The sequence below is a fragment of the Nasonia vitripennis genome, chromosome 1 (genome assembly GCF_009193385.2).
Source record: "Nasonia vitripennis strain AsymCx chromosome 1, Nvit_psr_1.1, whole genome shotgun sequence".
NCBI classification, from domain to species: Eukaryota; Metazoa; Arthropoda; class Insecta; order Hymenoptera; family Pteromalidae; genus Nasonia; species Nasonia vitripennis.
In genome coordinates this window covers 10,538,425-10,558,533 of record NC_045757.1, presented here as the reverse complement: position 1 = coordinate 10,558,533, position 20,109 = coordinate 10,538,425, and the positions used below count along the sequence as shown (strand labels likewise).

At 47.4% G+C, this 20,109-nt stretch overlaps 1 protein-coding gene across 3 annotated transcripts in view; it reads right to left on the bottom strand.

Annotated features, from left to right (window-relative positions):
- Nucleotides 1–4: 4 nt before the first annotated feature.
- The window catches only part of LOC100118721 (UNC93-like protein), a 64,253-nt gene continuing 44,148 nt past the window's right edge, over nt 5–20,109 (bottom strand). For all 3 annotated transcript variants that reach the window (XM_003424966.5, XM_001602569.6, XM_016988482.3), the window contains exons 4-6: nt 13,294–13,456; nt 4,468–4,735; nt 5–2,595 (exon numbers count right to left, since the gene is read on the bottom strand). In XM_003424966.5, coding sequence (XP_003425014.1) covers nt 2,276–2,595; nt 4,468–4,735; nt 13,294–13,456 — 751 coding nt within the window. In that variant the 3' untranslated portion in view covers nt 5–2,275. The remainder of the gene's footprint in view (nt 2,596–4,467; nt 4,736–13,293; nt 13,457–20,109) is intronic.

Genomic DNA, 20,109 nt, shown 5'->3' with positions numbered 1-20,109 from the left:
CTAATTGTTTTTTCACTTTTAATAAAATGATACTCGTTTTAATCGGCTCTAGAATAACATTACGGTGTCGAAAATATAATAGTTATAATAATTAAAATAATAATAATAATAACAATACTTCGCGTCTAAATAATTAACAATGAAATCCTTAGATGGAAGATTCGGTACAACGCAAATACAGGACAACAATAAGACTAAAATCAAAGGAATAATATATATATAGCGGTGATACAATCAAATGGGAAGGATCAGGGCAATAGTAAAAATAGTCATAACCGTGTCGATCCAACAATCGATGACATCTCGCGACTCTCGCAAATACATGTGTACAATCGTGTTTGTTATACATTCATAGTCCAGGCCGCGAAAATTATACAATCAAAAGTCGACAACAAGTATATTCAATACATCGTATATCATTATATTTTGTCCTCGTGATTCGGCTAAATTCATCAAACGAGAGGCTGCTGCAGCTGCTTTCTACATTGTAATACTACCAACGATAATAACGCAGCGCATAATTATCGAATAATCGTCTGCATCATCGATCATCTCTAAACAATAAAAGTATAACATCATTTTATACGTCTATTAATGCATAATGCGAATTTCATTACCTAGTGAACAGAGAAGTATATATAAGTATAAGTATAACGTTAAAACAATTCAGGACAGTGCGCTCTTATAATTTTTTTGTCTTCCTTAACAGATATGTATAATGAATATTCAATAATTCCTTTAAGGAGGGATGTACTGTACAAGATTTTTCGTCGGCTTCTTAACACCGAAGTCGACGACTACACAATATAGTATGTAATATCAATAGTAATAATAACAATGATCATACAGTATAGTATAGCTATGTATATATATATATATAAAATCGAACGTGCGTGCTACAATTGCGGCTAATATAACAGACAGTGGAATATAATGGAGGAAAAGGAGCTCGAGAGGGCGGGAGAGCGCGGGAGACATCGGAGTTCGTTACACGCGGCGCAGCGGCGTATTCTATATAACGAGGAAGCAAAATACAGGGGATTTGTTTTCCGCAACGTACTGTCCCCCGCGCTATCAGCTCGTCTCTCGTAATGTATGCTCTCTCGGATATGTATACAAAAATAATCGTATTATGAGATTCACGCTATTGTCCACTTTTTTTTCCCTATTCACACATACGTTCTGCCGTTCGTTTCTTTCGTGAGATCGCTCGGTTTTGCCCTCGATAACAACACCTCAAGTCAGCACAGATCCGCGCGTTACACAGTCTCGTCAAACATCAAGCAGCGACTCGACTCGCGAGAACAAGAACAAGGATATAGAATATGAGAAACTCGACCGCTAAATATCCATCGAAACCGGAGAGACGCAAAAATCTCTCTCTTATTCGTATAATACAAGCTTGGCATCCTCTCAAGTGCGCGCGCGGCAGCAATTTACAAAGCAGCATGACGCGCGTGGATTTGGCAATGTCGCTGAATTAGAGGGAAAGTCTAATCGAGCTGCGCTGAATTGCCAGCGGAGAATTCATCGTTTTCGTGGTATAAAAGACAACTCGTCGATTCGTACATCATGTAAAAGATCGTTACTGGTCGAGATGGGTAAAAAGGTTTCCGTGAGGTTATCTATACAAGTAGGCCACACACGTCTCGAGCAAAACCGAGGAACCGAACGCGCAGGTCAATCGTCTCCTCCACATCACAGCCATTTCCAGGCCCCTCGAATCACACTCGTTATGCAATATTGTCTCTCATTTTCACGCATGACACACGTTGTATTATTCATCCATGTATAGTGTATATCGCTTCGTAGACAGCAGCATGTTCCAAGACACAGCACGTGTATGTATATAGTAAGTTCCTCGAACTCTCTCACTCGCGCCTATATTGATATGTACAAAAAGAAACTATATAACGTAGGGGGACGCTGACCGATCCTGCGATATCCCGCGGACGAAAGTCCTGGGGATCGGTCGCGCGGGACCCTTGTTCTCCGATATTAAACAGAAGGCACTTGAGCACAAAGTATGTGTGCGTGCATGCGCGCGCGCGCGTGTGTGTGTGTGTGTGTGTGTGGATAATGTATATGAAACGCGCGCGCGTGCGTCAATCGGTCCGGATTCGGCGATTGGTCATAGATGTGTGGTATAAAGTGTGCGAACCGATAGCTCTGTACAGCTTGGCGAGACAATGCGGCGAGAGGATAAAAAACGACTCGACGCTCCTCGAGCGCGGCACATTATATCAGTTTGGACGGATTCGTCGCTCTCTGCTCCTCACAGATGAGTGATGATTATGTCATCGTCGATGTCGTCCTTCTCGTCGTCGGTCTCTTCCGGCTGGTTAGCCTCGGCCTGGGCGGCCTTGGGATCCTCGGCGATGGCCTTGAGTCGCTTCTGTTTGCGTCGGTGCAGCAGCTCGACGATTATGTAGCCGATGCTGCCGATTATCAGGACGTTCAGCATCACGTAGAGCTTCATCCTGGCGCAGAGGTGCGTGCTGTAGGCGTAGGCCACGACGAAGCCGGCCGACTCCCAGAGCCGGTAGTTCGAGAAGGCCGCCTCCTTGTTGCGCCGGAACAGCGTGCCGTAGAGACCTGGAAACAGCAAGAGCTTTGGTCAGTTTGGTCGTAAAAAACAAATCTTGACACATCCGGGAGGGAAAAAAGGGAGATCGATTTTTTGCCCGAAAAGAAAAAAAAAATTCTCCCATAATCCACGAACGTCTCGTGCGAGAGAAAGATCGTGTCGCACGTGTGCCTCGGGAGAAACCGGCTGCTGCTGCTGCTTAGGCGTGTCTCCCGCCTCTGGTTATACAGTTATATTTCTGCAAGCGCGGAATGTTCCCGTGATATTGACTTTTTCTCTCCTCCGCAAAAGAGAGAGAGAGAGAGAGAGAGAGAGAGAGAGAGAGAGAGAGAGGGACTGTCAGGAGGAAAACGTCGCGACACGTATAATGCTCGCCTCGCGGGTGGCTAGGTATGCCGCACATGCGTATGCTTATCAAGCGGGAGAGAGGACTTGCGCCGCTGCAGGTGCGACGTTTTCACGCTCGAGCTGAGGCGCGTTTAGCGAAGGGTGCGGGTGAGAGAGAGAGAGAGAAATATTTCATGCTAATGAGAGTTCCAGGAGCTCGTCGGGCTGACTGACAAGCGCGCGCGCGCGCGAATGATTTTAATCTCCTGGCCTGCTCTTTCAATTATACTTATTTTTCAGTGCAACGCAGCGACGACGAGAACGAAAGATTCCTTCCCGCTCTGTGTACCTCGCGCAATTAGAAGCCATGCGAGCGCGCCGTTTAACGCCCGGGTTTTAATGAAAATTGTGCTTACAATAGCCGCTGCCGAAAAAGAAACGCCGTACCTATATCTGTTCTTCCCGCTCGTAATAAAACGCAGGCGCGCGAACTTGTCTCTCCATCAGCGCGACTTTCTAATCTCGCAGCGTATATACAACTCGAGTGTCCCTCTCACTGCATTGTATCAGAATTGAATTCGCTTTGTGAGCCGGCGGTGCGCGCGCGCGTTTTGCAATTAAAGCGCGACGAAGGATTTTCCGCTCGGTAGACTCGGGAAAGGAGTCGCTGCTGCAGATTTATTTTTATTTATTTTTCCGAGGAGGTTCGGAGCAGAGGAAAAGGCTTCCTTTGCAGTCCCTCGACGAATGCTGATGAGGAGGAGCGAGTATATAGACTGTTAGAGTATCGCTGTCGGAGATTCGAATTTCGCGGGTTATTTTTTCTAGACGGAATCATCGATCATTCTTGAAAAAACTCATTTATGCGTTTCCAGTGCCCGACGACCTTGAAACGGACCGAAAACCAGATCTGTTCGTAAAATCTCTTTCTTTCGACGTGTCCAGCTGCAGTATACGCGCAGACACCCCGAAAAAGGGGGTTAGCAACAGCCGTCGGACGAAGCGAATACGCTTGTATTATAGATCCGGTTTGCGCGAAAACGGGTCTTTCGCTGTCGCCGGGCGGCACGCGAAAAATCAAACCGCGTAAGTATGCCGACCTCGATCGATCGACCGGCGCATTCCTCTGCGCGCAGTCGTGTATGATGCAGCGTGCCATCGGGATTATATCGGTTCGCGGATTGTTTATGCGGCGAAATATCAGTGCGATCTTTGGGCAATAAAGCTCTCGCAGCTATTTCGATAACACTCGCGCAGCAGAGAAAGTCGGCGCGCAGTCTTGTGAAAAATCGCGATTTTCTCTTTCTGATAGAAAACCTCGCGGGATGCGTGTGGCCTCTCCGACGTCATTCCGTCCGGCGTGTAATCTAGGGTGTCGTTTCGATCTTGTCCGGCGCGCGAGATTGTGGATCCGGTTTTTTCAACTTTTGCACGCACTGCAGAATATTTTTGTTCCTGCCCCTATCACGAATACAGCTTGAAATTTCTGCCAAAAACACGGATCGGCCCTCGGAGGACGTGTATAAGTAAGATGCTCGCATCGTCGAACTCACCGTTAACTTGGGTCTGCCAGACCGCATCGCCGACTCCCCAGAGTCCCGAGACCGTGTAGAAGACGTAGGAGCTGTCCGGGTGTGGTCGCCAGATGAGCAGAACGCCGATGAGGGCCGCGTGGACAACGGCGCCAAGGGCCATGAGCGGCTGCCTGCCGACGAACTTCATCACCGAGCCGAAGAGCAGTGAGCAGCCGGCATTCACAACGCCGAAGCAGATCATCACGTAGCCCACCCTGTGCACTCCCAGGGCACACGAGATGTACGCCTGTAACAGAAAGGGCGATTGTCTATGTGGTTCGGGGAGATGGGGAATTCAACTCTATATCGGCTACGGTACACCGCGAGAGTGATGACTTAATTCTCCGCGGTTTGTTATCAAACGCTCTATTAGCTTTTTATGCATTAGCTTTTGTGCATTCTCGTTAGTTCTTTGAAAACACTATATAGTTTCCGGCAAAAAATGCTCAAAACATAGGTTTCGCAAAAATGTCCAGTCCGACTGTCCTCTGAACCGAATCCTACGCGCAGAAGCTACATCCGCGGTGTCGACTAACTGACTAATATTCCCGGCCCCGTGTTATTCTCGTTACAGCTAACGGGGCAAACGAATGCGGTTAGACATAGTGCGCCAGCGAGAGATACGACGACGACGACGACACACGGACCAGAGCGAATTAACCTCGAGCGTCATACTAACTGGAAGCTTTGTCGGGGCGTATGTACGGCATTTGCGAGCGCGGGTCGGTCCGCCGGTTTTTGTTTGATCTCAGTCGCGGCAATTTCGCGCGACGCGGTCCACCATAGAGTTTCCCCCCAGTCAGCTAGCCCTGAAAGGGAAGTGTAACTTTGTTCATACGTGCGTCGAATTCGCGGACGTGCGTGGCTGCAATTCGATTTCTCGCGGGGAGTAGATAGAAATCGGCGCTGGTTGACTCGAGGCTCTTTGAATTTTCTTTGACGGAGGTACCACGGAACTTGCGGGTAAAACACTTTGCGACGACTCGGCGAGTATTCGGAGCTAATTTAATTAATTCACGAGCCACGCGAATAACGCGCGCATGATTATCCTCGGAAAACTCAAAGCTTCGAAGAATCCAATCGTAATTTAAATCCGCTCAGCAAAGCGTCAAAAAGAATCCCGCAATTAAACCTCTTCTCTAGCAAAAAAATTCCTATATCCGCATACGCGCGGAGTAAAAACACCCTACTCGGCGGTTGTTTAACGCTGCACCGAAGCCGCAAACAATCCTTTGAGCTTGATAAGCGAGCTTCCATTCGTAATTCATCGCAGCGGGTGAATGTCTCTCTCTCTCTCTCTCTCTCTCTCTCTCTCTCTCTCTCGCGAGCTTTGATTAATTCAAATTCCCGCACGAGCGAGAGCTAATATTAAATTCTTTAAGGGCAAATTTCATCGCAGCGAGACTCACGAGAGCCTTTGATAAACAAAATCCCGGGCGCTTCCGTGATTAAAAAAAGAGGCGGAAATCGAGTTGTCCGGGGAAGAAATTAGCGGAGCCGAGAACCAACGACGTGTGACAAGAGAGAGAGAGAGAGAAAGAGCATCAACGTTGACGGTACCACAGCGCGCTAATGAATTCGCTCTGCGATGAAAAAGCCGGGATTACCGCAGGAGGACGAGAGGGAAGCAAATAAATCTTTCGATTAGAAAGAACTGTTTGTTTTTCGAGATGTGCGTAGTGCTGCCGCGATTTCATAAACGTTGATTAAATCGCTCCTGCGAAATTACTAAACGCTTCAGAAGCAATCCCCTGTTTCTACACACGCACTGCACTCGTCCTCGACCGCGGCATTAATTAGTAAAAGCTTGATTGCGAATTTTTTAATTAAAAAAATCCCGCCTCCGACTAATGCGCGTAACGAGAAATCCAAAATCGCGCAGAGAAAACAAAGCCAACGACGATGCCTCAATTATCCGAAACCTCGTCGGCTTCCTGTATACACACACGCACAGCTCTTCGGCGCGTGTCGTCCTCCCCGTTAATTACATGAAATCCTAAACCCCGCACTAAAAAAAGTCCTTTTTTTTCGTTATTCGCACGCGCCCGGATCCGCGCTGTATTCCCCACGCATCAGGGAAACTTTCTCCCCGCGTGCGCGGCTCATACGCGCTTCGCATATTTTTCGTCTCCTCGACAGAGTCACCTATATACGTCTATATAGCACACGAACACACGCACACATACACGACGCGAGAGAACCGAATGGCCATTGCGTAAGCGCACAGGATGAGAGCCTGTGGCCGTGCGCTCGCTCGGTAATTACTATGTTTGACGGCTCTTCGCTCGTGTTTTTCTCCTTCGCGCGGCGCTCTTCTTCTCTTCTTGTCAAGAGCTGCTCGCGCGGCCCATTGAAACTTCGCGGTGAGACGGCGGTTTCCTCTTTATTTCTCGCCGGAGAGCCGATCTCGGCCTGTAATTTCGGTGATTTATTTGATGTTTCAATTGCCGGCCGCCAACGGACATTGTTTTGCGGCTGCATTAAGCCTACATAATTACGTACATGTATCGCTGATACACTCGTATATATTATATCGAGAACGGAATATCCGTGATTTCACGCGAAATATGCATTTCCGAGCGTTCGGACATACGCGAGCCCTTTTGCACATTGTATTCGACGGAATTCGGTTCTGCGCAATCACAGCTTTGTCCGTTTCACCCTCTATCGCAGCGCAAAAAACTGGTAACAATGAAGAACGATTCCGCGTGAAAGCCCTGGCGTCGATTTCTCTTTGACGCGCGCGCACACCACGTAACGACGTATAATATAGACGCACTGCAATCCGATCGACGTCGCACTAATCCACGTCGGGTGATCATATTCGCGGCGCGTTTAATGAATCTCTGAATGGAATCTCCGCCGCGCGTTGTAGCGCTTTTCAATGGGCTTCTAGCGTCGCTGAAATAGATATGCAATATTGCACCAGTGGCGCGTTTCTCATTTATCGGCGTATTTTATTTGCGCATCGCACAACTTAATTTCTCGAATCGTTCGCGATACCTCCAGCCTCAAGTAGCCTACTCGATCTCGCCACGTATGTAATATTTTACATATAAATCATATTTTACAAATAAATTTACATATATACGCCGAAATCCGAGAATACCTCGCGGCATTACGCGATAAGCGCACTTCACCCGCCGGCGTAATTATCTCAACTTGCGGCTCTTTTGTGCGTATCCAGCGCATCATTTTTAGCGCGCGCGCAGGTGCCGGAAAAAAATCCCCGTTACTTTTTATCGTCTGTCCCCTTTCTTCTCGGAGCCTTCATTTTTGTCATGTTCGGACAATGCGCGCAGACGCGAGCGTTTTTTACGAGGGGGTCATTTCGAGAGAAGCGCGGTGCGTGCGGCCGAGCGAGTTTTTCAGAGAGACAAGGCGACGCCATGGCTATTCTGCTATTGTGAATACGCGAGCGTAATATACTTGAGCGTGCAAAAGTGCCAGCTTATAATCCGCGCGATATTTGCTGTCCGAGTGCGTATAGCGACAATTTTAAGCCGCTTTGTCGAAGATTTCAGCTTCGCTTATGTATACACGCACACGCGGCGGAATCACATTGTAACCGTATGGAATTCCGATAACGTATACAGCGCGGCTATATTAAATGCGATCCATATCTCCCCGGCGCAATTAATATTGGAGAATTAACGGGAATTTGAAAAATTTTCAATTACGCACATCACATGCGAGTTATATTATAACGATCTCTCCTCGCGTCATATCGAATTTCCAGCTAATTCGCAAAACTATATGCGCGCAGGGGACCGCAACATACATACGCTCGGCGTTTTACAGCGAATCCTCTCAGAGGGTATGCCCTGCGATGAGTGACCCGAATGACGCGATCAGCGCTCATTCCGTGATCGGAATGGTGGCCTCTACTCTACCTCTGGACGTTATACAGCGATAATAACAACGTAGCGAACATCAGAAGTTGGACATGCCCCGGGGTCGCATTATCAAACTAGCCCTCCGCGATGAGCTGGCTCTCGATGAATCGAGTGGTAAAGGGCGCGATCCGCTGGTAATCACACGTTCGTTCGCTAATTAGCTCGGACGTGCGCATACACGCGCCCAAAAGAGCAAACAGTTCGCGGTATATATAGAAGAGCGGCCGGTGTGTGCTACGCAGTGGGAGCAATCTGCATCTGAATATGCATGAATGCTTGATATGTGCTGGTGCGTACAATCGAAGTTCGTTAACAGATGTATTATATACAAGTTTACCTGTCACTGTGTTACGTATACAAAAAACAAGCCTCGGGGCGTATTCAATCTCACTAAGCTGTTTTTTTTCTCGATCGCTCGCGTACATTATCACGGCGAACCGGTTGTCTCGAGACGACGACCGCGAGAGAAGAGATTAATTTTTCGCGCGAAACTTATGCTAATATAGGAGAACTATTACGTCGGTCTCTATCTCTCCTTCCCTCTGAAATTTAAAGATTTCTTTTTCGCTGATTATCGCGGGGTCATCCTCGTCGTCGATTCGCGGAGGCGAACTTCGATTCTACGGATATCATATCCTCCCGCCGACGCTATACATAACAGTAAACTCGATTTATCCGCGCGTGCAGCCGACAATTATATACGCATCTAAAAATAGCGCCAGGAAAGTTAAAAAAGCTACCGGCTCGCGATGATAAGTGCTGGTATTCGCGCGGCGCTTTCCCCGTATATACGGCGGAGGAAGAGCCGAAGATCCGAGCAAAAAGCGAACCGCGACGATGAAAAATCCGTCTATTTCTGTAACCAACAATTATCGCCGGCCCAGATATGTGCGCAGGCGTCTTCTCGGTGCACTTTCTAAAACTATATACCGCATTCCTTTACCCTCGCCGTCGCTATCGGCATATCAGATCCAACGAATATATACATATCCACGAGCTTATATTGCGTACATTGCCTCGCAAACTCGTCCCCGCAAAAACGTAAGCGCGCGCGTCGTTAAAGCCCCTGTTCTTCTAGCTCTCCCGCGAGAGCAACAAGCATAATAGGCGCGCGGCGTGTATATAATTACGGAGCTGCCCAGCCCTCTCTGCACCTGCGCGGCGCGGCTATTTATAGAGCCGCGGCTGACTTTTTACATGTCGGACAGGTCGTACGTCCCGGGAAGAGTTTGTCACGATTTTTTCAATTTTTTCTTCCTCTAAATCAAGAGCAACGCTCTCCCGATTGATTACTCTCGGGTAGGAAAACAACGGCGACAAGAGCCCGAAAACCCTCGCCGAAGCTCGTCGCGGAAATCCTTGCACAGCCCTTCGACATTAATCGTACAACACGAGCTTTTTCCTCCTCTTCTTCTTCTTTCCGTAAAGGCCGGCGGTATAGCTCGCGTCCGCTTTTTCCTCGGCGCTCCCCGATGACTCGCGTGTCTCCCACCCGAGTCTTCACGTTAAAAGTAAGTATATATATATACAGTGGTCGCACACACGTCACGTGCGAGCTTTCGCGGTAATGGCTGCACTTTTTCAAATGAGATCTTTGTATCGCCCGCCGCCTCTCGGCGTCGTTTTATTTTGCGCGATATGCCGCCGTCGGCCGGAGAGGGAAGCTAAAAATAGGAAATGCGAGTCTAATGATAATCGCTAGGCGCGGCTGTACAAGGGGATGCCTTGATGTTGCGCGAATTATTCAAGTTTTTTTTAGTCTTGGAAGGCTTTTTCCCTTGTTGTTGTAACAAGGTTTACAGATTGTGCTGTGTACGCGGAGGAAACTGACGAGGGAATAATAAATGAATTGAAAATCTCTGATGGGATGAGAAAAGCAGAGGATTTTGTAAATTTGTTGTCAGTAACAACGATGAAATAATTGAGTAAAGACAAGATTAAGAGGGTCTGGATTACTGCATGAGCCACCTTATAAGCAGCAGACCCAATGAGGCTGTTTTGGCATAGGCCTTATAATGATGAAGGAAACAGAAATCGGACTCTGCTGATAGAGCAACCAAAACTTTCCCACGGAATACAGGAGAAGGATATGGACCGTTTTGGTCATCTTCCGAACTAATTACAAAATGTATCGAGACACTCGATTTCACACAATATAGATGAATTCCAGAGCGCTGAAGAATTTCATATCGCAGCATCAATCACGCACTATCATCCCTCCGAAACACAAAAATGCTTCTTCCTAAAAGCAATTTCCACGGCGTCACAGAAGACGATGAAAGGATTTTCTAATAAATCCCTGTACGCCCCCTCACCCTTCCAGAACAAAAGAAGCCGTTCGAATCTTCGCTGCAGCGATATTAAAAATACTCGCGCTCTTGTAATTATAACAATTATGAAAAAATCAGGCACGCGAGCAACTTTTTGCATGATCACAGGATCACAGAGAGTCGCTTTTAACGAAGCTCCAGCAAGTTCCCTCGTCGCGTCTTGGCTGAAACAAAGCTCCACTTGCAAGTTCAGCGCCGCTTTATCTATGCCGCGAACTTTTCAGGGACTTGGAGCGAGTAATGTACGCCCCGAGTAATCTTCGTTGATTTTAATTTCCAGCAGCAGCAGCGAGTTGCCAAAGTGCAGAATAAAACTTCTGCGCGTCGTTCTCGCCTTTGAGCAGCGGATCGTGACGATGCCGAAATTCTTCGCGAACGTGAGATCCGCTCAAACATCCTTATCGAGGACGACTCGGAGAATTATCTCGTGGCGAAATTTTTCAACTCTCTTACTCTCTATCGCTCACTCTTTTCGTATAATGCGAAAGTCGAAATCGCTCCGGTGAATTATACGACTCGCCGAAACCATTTCCTCGCGGATAGGAGCGAGAAGAAAAGGAAATAAATTGCCGCTTGATAACCGTCGGTCGATTTCCCTGCCATCAGCGCGCGAAAATTCGAAATAACGCGGACGCTCGCGCGCGCTGATCGACGAGTCGCAGCGCGATCGGAAAATCACATCCGGTTTTTTACTCTCGATGCGGTTCGGAACGGCTGTGACGTAATCGCGCGAAGTTATTTCATCATCGTTATCGTTATTATTATTATTGTTATTATTAAAATGTCGATCGCGCTCGAGTCACGTTTTTGCCCGCCGCCACCTTGGCATGAACTTATCGTATATATATATTCCATGCGTTCTTGCAGATACTGGCTACGATCTATCGGCTTGAAAAATTGCGTCGATACGCGCGTGGCTTCGCGAATTAATATTTATTACCCGTGTGTCGTAAATAACGTAAGCGTCGTCGTCGCGTTAGCTTAAACTAATAAATATTTCTTGCTAAGGGAGAGAGAGAGAGAGAGAGCGCAGAATCTCTTCGGGGAAACCGTTAATGGCATTCAGAGAACATTTTTTCAAGCACAAAATGGAACGAGAAAAACGCTCGCGAGACTGTGTAATCCCCGAGTGTGCAGTAGTGTTGGTATGTTAGTATATATAGCGATAGAGGGAAGGGAAGAAAAAACCATCGCCCGGTTTAAAAGACACTGGCGAGAAGATCGAACAACCGGATGAATCTCGCGATAGTTTTACTTTTCTGCGTTCGATTGTGCTATTTATCCGAAGAGGATTTTCCGATGCGGTTCAACCGGGTATACACCTCTGAATAAAGAGGTATACTTAGAAGCGCCTCCGGTGAAAATGTGATTTATCGCATTTTAATTACAGCATCGCGATTCCGTTGAATATTATCCATCAATTACAGACGGACATGCACTTATTAGATGACTTCATTTTTCCAACATACGTATAAATAGAGTGCGCGCGCGCGCATCTCCCGGCGCATTTCATAAAAATGTTTATTTCTCGTAATTGCGTTCCACTTGACTAACAATCGCATCTCGACACGCCAGTGCGTTTAACGAGCGTGAAAAAGTCAGCAGTATTTACATTCTCTAGCTGCTAAATACTATTTCGTTTTTTATCTCCACTCGTATAACCCCGTCGTAACGAATCGCCGAATCCGAGAACCGTCAGAGTAAATAATTAGTAATCCAAACTACAACTACAACAACAGCTTCGAAGCACATCCGAAACATATCGCTCGCAACGCGACACATCCTCTGCTCGTCAAAGGAAATGCATCCTAACAAGCCAATCTATCGGCGAATAAAAAAAAGCCTCTCTCGCATTGCACCATATCGAGCTTTTTTCTATACACACACGTGATCGATTTGCATTCGGCGCGCGCTCGTTAAGCGAGCCGCTGCTTGTAACGAACTGCGGGCCAATTAATGCGCGACAGCTCGGCCGTCTTTCTGCGGACGCCGAAAATGAAAAATTGCAAATGAAATCGGCGAGGAGAGCGCGCAGGAGCTTGTATCACTCGGGAGGAGGGCATTGATTTATGGATTCGTGTATAAGTTCAGGAGAATCCCAATTGCTATATACAACACGCAGGGTCGTTGACTTTCGATGTTTATCGCGCGCACACAGACACCGAGTCTTAAATCAAGCTTCTTTGTATCGTGCGCGAGCGAAGGTAATGATTATTCGCATGATGTATCGAGCGATGTATACATTTTTACCGACTTTATTCCAAGGTCTGGACTCGGTATTGAAAATACTTTTTTTCAACTTTTTGCTAAAATTTTTTCCCTATTCGAATTCGATATAAAAATTGCAAATTACTATCAACAAAGTCGGCGCATTAAACTGCTTGAAAAACGTCTGCATATCCATCTCGGAACAGAAGTCAACGATCCCTCTCGACATTCGCCGGTGAAAGCTAATTGAGGAGAGCGATATCGGAGCTTCTCTATAAAAAGCCTCTAAGGGCGGATTATCGGCGTCATCGGGTACGACGCACATCTCGAGTTTTAATTGGCACTTGTAGCTCGGTTAATTAATTACATACCTGCGTAAACTCGGCACCGATGAAGGCCTGCTCCATGCCGATCCATACGGTGATCGGTATAAGGAGCTGCTGGTAGGGCTTTTTGAGCTGATAGGCCGTCGCCGACAGAAGCTGAATACCGCTCAGCTCTGAGCTGTCGTTCCGCCTCTGCTTCTCTCCGTACCTGCGAGGAAACAATGAGATGCGTAATTCAAGAATATATATCGTACTCGCAGTTGTAATTTTGCAAAACGGTATTGCATTCTCGGGTTCGACGTGCATTAGCATCGTAAAAAAACGACCTCGAGCGGCGTGTATATAACGTGTCTTGCGAAAAGAAACGAGAAGATGCGTTTCGAATGTGAAAAAGGATATACGAGCGAATAAACATCGAGATCGCCGGATTAATTGCGCTCGCGGCGAGAGCCGAACTTTCGCAGCGTTTACTGCGGCCCCCATACACCTCCGCTTCGAGGAGGGGGAAGAGGACATTTGCATGCCTATACGGATGAGAAAAAGAAAAGGATTATACACGGGCCATTGGTCGCGAATTTATTCGAAGAGGTAATGGAAGGTTAAGGATTACTTTGCGGATGTACAGTTCTTTCGAGGATTATGCGTTATAAGAATGAATTGAGGTAAATTTATTTTTTTTTCCGGAATGTGGATTTCATACTCTATGCGCGCAAGCATAGCGATCGAAAACGTTTTTTTACGGCAGTTATATTTCAATTTATAATCACGTACAGCAAAGTGTATTAAAATCGCGCGACTGGATTATTGGTATATCCTTATTCCAACAAACTCTCGTCTCGGACTGTACGACCTCCTCGGCGAGAAATTTCCTTCGGGCCTCATATATACCTCCAGCAGCGGCAGCATCCCATACGATCGATAACAATGAGAATACGGTCGCGCTAAATAAATCCGCGCTCTCGGTGGTGGCAATGCCCGCGAACCACCTCCTCCCGGACTGCATTCCAGAGAACACGTTTGCCGCCTCCATGTCGTTCGCTCTTGCTGCCGCAGTGGCCGCACGTGCTGCGAGAGATTCGGAGGTGTGCCGCGACTCGTAAGGCGACTGCTGCGCTCGATGTGCGGGTGTTTATACATCGATTGCGATTCTTTGTTTTAGCGATAGTAAGAACGAGCTTTCGGCGCTTAATTTGAAAAATGGACAGAAAAGCTCTCGACTGTGCGTAGTCCGCGGAATCTATTTGCTTCTCTATAATTCACCGGAACAGCAGTCGAGTGGCAATTTCGCGAGAGCTGCGCGGCACACTCAATATTTTTCTACCCCTGCCGTCTCGAATCCCCGCGGAAAAGCTTCGTCGAAAAAGCTCTACTCTACCAGCGTTTCGAGCACAAAGACACCGCTGCCTAAAACCTCCCAGAAATGGAAGCACTCAGCAGTCGCTGCATAGAAACGGGCTGCATCTCCCGGCGAATACGAGGAGAAATAAAGAAGGAGAGAGAGAGAGGATGAGACAACCTTGCAAGGCCGTGCGCGAGAGAGCGGGTGAGCGGTTTCTTGCGACACTCGCGCGCGCACACGAGGCCGAGCATCGAGTGCAATGCCTTCCCGCGGAAAAATGGCATGTAGGATAGGCGCTATGCTAATGAATCGAAAGCAACTTCTTTCTGCCCGGGGAAAAAATGAGTAATCGCAGCGTGCGCGTATTATAAAGAGAGAGAGAGAGAGAGAGAGAGAGAGAGAGAGAGAGAGAGAGAGAGAGGCGTTATGTAATTGAGAGAGTTTATAGCTCCGCGCGCAGCGGTTTCGATTACCCGATGAGTGGCGCGATTAGCGCGGGATTTATCGCGGCTCTGCAGTTCGAGGTTGAGTATATTTTCATTTCGTTGCTTATTCTGCGAGGCGATCGTTCCGAGTTATATATTGGAATGAATCGCGCGGGAAATATAAATATGGGATTTTTACGCTGGCGCGCAGCCATTAGCGGCTCTGTATAAGCTAGAATCGTAAAGTCGCTTTTCGCAATCGCAGTGTACGAGTTCTCTGCAAAACTACCTACTGCGTGGAAAACTGGAAAAGGCAGGGATATTCGCTGCAGCTCTCGCGGATAATCCTGAGCAGTAGCTTGTACTCTTGTACGCGCGATTTATTTTTTCTCGAAAATTCTCCGAGTCGCGCTGCAGTTCTGCACGTTCGAAAAGAGAGAAAAGGAGAGTCTCCGGCGTTTTGGAATTCTTATAATGGCTGCTGCGGGTACAGCGAACAGCGTAATTGAGCAAGCGAAATTGTGCGCCGGTGTGTTTGCTGAAATTTCAAGCGCTTTTTGGGCCTGGCAAATACGCGTCGAGATTGTACAGTTTATATAGTTGTACTCGTATCGCGCATCTCTCGAAAACTACCACTTATACACGCAGGAGTAAAAACGAAGAAAATCCTCGCTCTCTTAATAAGCCACTACAACGACATCATCCATCGCCTCTCGCAACCATACGCAGAAATAATCAGCGCACCGTTATAATACCGCACACACATATCGCAGCCTTGACTTTATATATATATATATATATATATATATATATATATATATATATATATATATATATATATATATATATATACTACGCGCGCGCGAGAGGGAGACGAGCCGACGCACTAACGTATAGGCGCTGCACTTGCGTAATGAGAGAAGCGCCGTAGTAGCACGTGAATCCGGCGTTGCCATCATCGCACACGCCGTGTGTGTCACGAATGGCCGAACGCGTTGCACGATGCTATCAAGGATCCACGGGATCTTCCGGCATTTATGCCCAGTTTTTACACGCCGCGCCGCGTAATAACGCGTCTGTTTCGCGCGGCTAATAAAGAGCGCGCGAGGATTTAGCGTGGGAGAGTCGGCGATGCATGTGTGCGTATTTCGAGGCGACTATAATGTTGCCGTTTAGGCGAGATTCTATCGAAAATTAGAATTTCCCGCCGGAATCGGCGCAGCCGAGGAGGATCGATAACCTATCGAATGTATAATAATCAATTAATCAATTAATCCAGCGTGAATTAATAAACGCTCCCGCGGCGCGCACCTGATGCGGCGTCGTATCACACGCGCTCTCTCGCAGAAAATCATTAATCACTTCCTTTGTCGAATGCAATATCTCGCGGCGCTCGGCAAACCGCAATCAACTACCGCAAAACTACCTCTTTAACGATCGAGTTCACGGCAGCGGCTGCTGCTGAATAAATAATCGCCGCAGATACAAATTAATCACCTCTAAACACACTTAATAGAAAAAAAAAAGAGAGAGAGAGAGAAGAGGATACGCGTCTCTGAGTCACCCAGATGGAAGAAAAATAAATCCGACGCGCACGCAGTCGTCGATTTGCATCGTCATTTAGGGGTGGGTTGCATTATGATAATATAGCTCTGACGCGAATCGCACTTTCTTTACGTAACGCGTCGAGGATAGCTACTTAGCATTTGATGCGGTCGGCGACGCACGCAGTCTAATGAAGCGCACGTAACACGCATTACACGGGCGCCTCTTCCGCGTTTCGGGGAGGATAAAAAACATCGCGCATTATATACAGGTAAACGTCTGTAATTTATTTTTTGCGCCTAGGATTTTATTGGATATCGATATGGCCGAGGAAGTGGCTTTTTTTTTGTTCTATACTCGCGAGAGATGAACACGCCGTTTTCGCGCTGTTACGTGATAGGTGTACACTATATAATACTCGGCGCGCCGGTGGGAACTGTAAATCAGCGCCGTCGAGATGAGTGTATACAACGCGATATCTCTCTGTCTGTATAAGGACTATTGAATTCGATCTTGATTGCAGTGTTTTCAAGCGACTAATTACCGGAGGGAGGCAAGCGCACGCGCGGATTGATATTTCTTTGAAAACGTTCATCAGCTGCGTGGCCTCCTAACTTTAGCCTCTTTTCTCGCATTGTTCCAGCTCGTATGTGGGACAAAACAATCTTTTTGAATTATATCCGCGCGCGGGCAATTCTCTTTTTTCCAAAGTCGCGCGAGATTTTCTTCAAAATGTGCGCCGTGCGCGAGGCCGCGAGATTTTTCCTCTCCTGCGCGATGTGTGGTTCTATTTTTAAGAAAAAATAACTATCGTACGATTTGCTCTAAACATAGCAGGACTCTCTTGCTTTTTCGAAAGAGAGAATCTGCGAATTTAAGAATGAGAAGTTAATGTCTCGCTTTAAAAAATCGTAGAATCAACAAAACGCACGTAACGATGCGCAAGTGGGTCAAGGTACGTACTCGACGATCGTTCACGTATTCTCGCCCGCTTTGATATTTTCGTTCATTTTTTATCGCACCGCTCGCCGTGCGGCGCATTAATGCTTTCCGGAAGGAGAGCAAAAGTTTCTAGACTTGCCGACGGCCAAATGACACGTTATTACACGCCACTCACACACACGAGTATGCATATCTATAGAAACTAGCAGCTCACGTGCGCCGCACTAGCGCTCGTTCGAATGTCTGTGTTTAGCGCGCGAAATGTGGAATAGCGCAAAATTGCAGCGCTGTCGCTGCCGCGTGAATTTTGATGAATTCTATTGTCCCGATTCTGATTTCGCGACGATCCGCAATGCGGGTCTATAGGTGCGTCTATTTTTTTCAAAGTCGTACGCGCGTTTTTCAAGGCGAAAAATCCGTGAAACGGCGATAAGCGAACGATATCGTAATAGCCGCGTTCGAGCGTACAAAAGACCCGAGAGCGGCAGTCGCACAATGAGACTACTCGAATTGCCGGCTCACGTTCGCGAAACGCGTACTCGCACTTTATTTGGCCGCGGCGCATTATCGCTGCTGAACTTGGCGCGAGCACCGAACAATAAAGCCGCCGCTCGCGCGCGTGCACGCTTATAGTTATGTTGGTGTATTTTTATAGCGCGAGACGTCTGATTGCCGGTTTTGTTGCGGGAAGTGATAGTCGAGTTCCGCGCGTGATCGACGTTTACACTGAGAAGCTCGTTCAGATTGCACCAGATCACGGCTCATCAGGCGAATCGATCGGGCCGCATTCAATCAGCGGCAAAGCGGCTCTGATACATATACCGAAGCCAGAGCCCATCGAAGCCCTCGGCGCATCGAGAGACGCAGACTAGACATTACACGTATAGCATCGCCTCCGAGGATCTGCAGCGACGAACGGACACCTACTCCATTGCGCAACGGCCTCGTATCCTGCGTGCATCGTCGGATGTACGCTATTTTGTAATCACGAGCGACTCGCGCGCTGCCCGCAAGAGCATCGTAATGTTTATGGGCACTGCTGTAGCCAGTGTGAGTATATGTATATACGATTGTGTGCGGGCGGCGCACCTGGAGGGGGAGGACCGCCGCTTATCATTAGAGCCGAGCGTTTCGTAATTTCATGTGCGCCGCTGGGAGCGAGCTACGGAGTTTTCACTGCTTTTCGATAATTCATTTGCATAATACTTCGGTGACTCCGTATCAATCGGCTCGACGAGTCTTGTACTCGATGCAGACAACGGGTTATTGAGGCTGCGATGATAACTCGCATACGAAGTCAATGCCCACGGTGATAAACGAGACGCGAGCGAGCTGTAATGTATGCTAATGCGCTGATGATTTCATTGGAAACTCGAGCCAGCGCATGAAGACATATAGTCGAGTCTGTCGTTCGCTGTACGTATTTTTTTTCTGGAATAATCGAACGATAATAACGACGAATGCTCATGCATCATTACGATATTCCCAATTTCCAAGACACAATCGACGCGAAAAACGGAGAAGTCGAGAAGCGATGCCTGTAACACTATCATCGCCTGCGCCTCTCCGTTCGCTCGTCGCGTTGCATAAGTCACGTGCTTCTGCTGCTGCTGTAGCGTATCTCGCGCGCATCTGTCTAATTTACAAAAAGAGGAATTTTTATTTCTTTCCTGAGAATATGACGCCGCGTGTATCGCCGATGAGCCTGATTGTCGTGGATCGTTTTCTTTTTCTCCGCGGGTTCATTGGGACTTGATTGGAGGTGATTGCGCCACGCACGTGTCGCAGGATTAATTGAGATTGTGGAGAAATGATTGTTCGAGGAATCGTTGAGATTGAAAATTTTCAACAGTAACATACTATATTCTTGGAATTAAAAAGATAGCGAATCTCCATCGGATAGTTCGCGTGACTCGAGTTCAAATTTCCCGCGCTTATACTTATCCGCACGCACTAGTCTCTCTATAACTCATCCGTCGATTCATTATCATCGCAAAAACACCATTACAGCCTACGAACACTCTCGACACCTCGATAATCATGCAATAACAGTTTAATTTCATTAACGGCTACAAAACACTCGAAAAGCGTGAATAATCCTCTTATACGCGCGCACAGGCCGGAAAAGCTTCGTAAATAATTACGAGAGCCGCGGACCGGATGATGATCCGCGGAGCCGATAAGCCACGCGCGAGGAGAACACACTTTTTATCGACCTTCCTATATACGTTTGCGCAGTGTATTCCCATCTATACACGCAGTATATAACAGTCGAGTTTTTCCAAAGTCGATATTTCTGTTCGTACACCGATATTAGAACCCCCAGCGAAGAGTTTCGTAATGCAACGAGTGATGTTTTTGCTTTGCACGTTATCGTCGTCGGGTTCACTCGAATTACATTAATTGGTCGCAGTTACGAGATGCTCGGAGACCGTCTCCGTCAATAAAGTCGTTCTCTCTCACGACCGAGTTACCGCAGAAGATTTTGTAATGTACTCGCGCGCGCTTGCGCTGGATTATAACGCTCAAAGATGCGTTCTAGCGCTTTGCTGGAATTAGCGTTATTGGGCTTTTCTAAGTATTCTTTCAATTTAGCAAAAAAAAACCGTT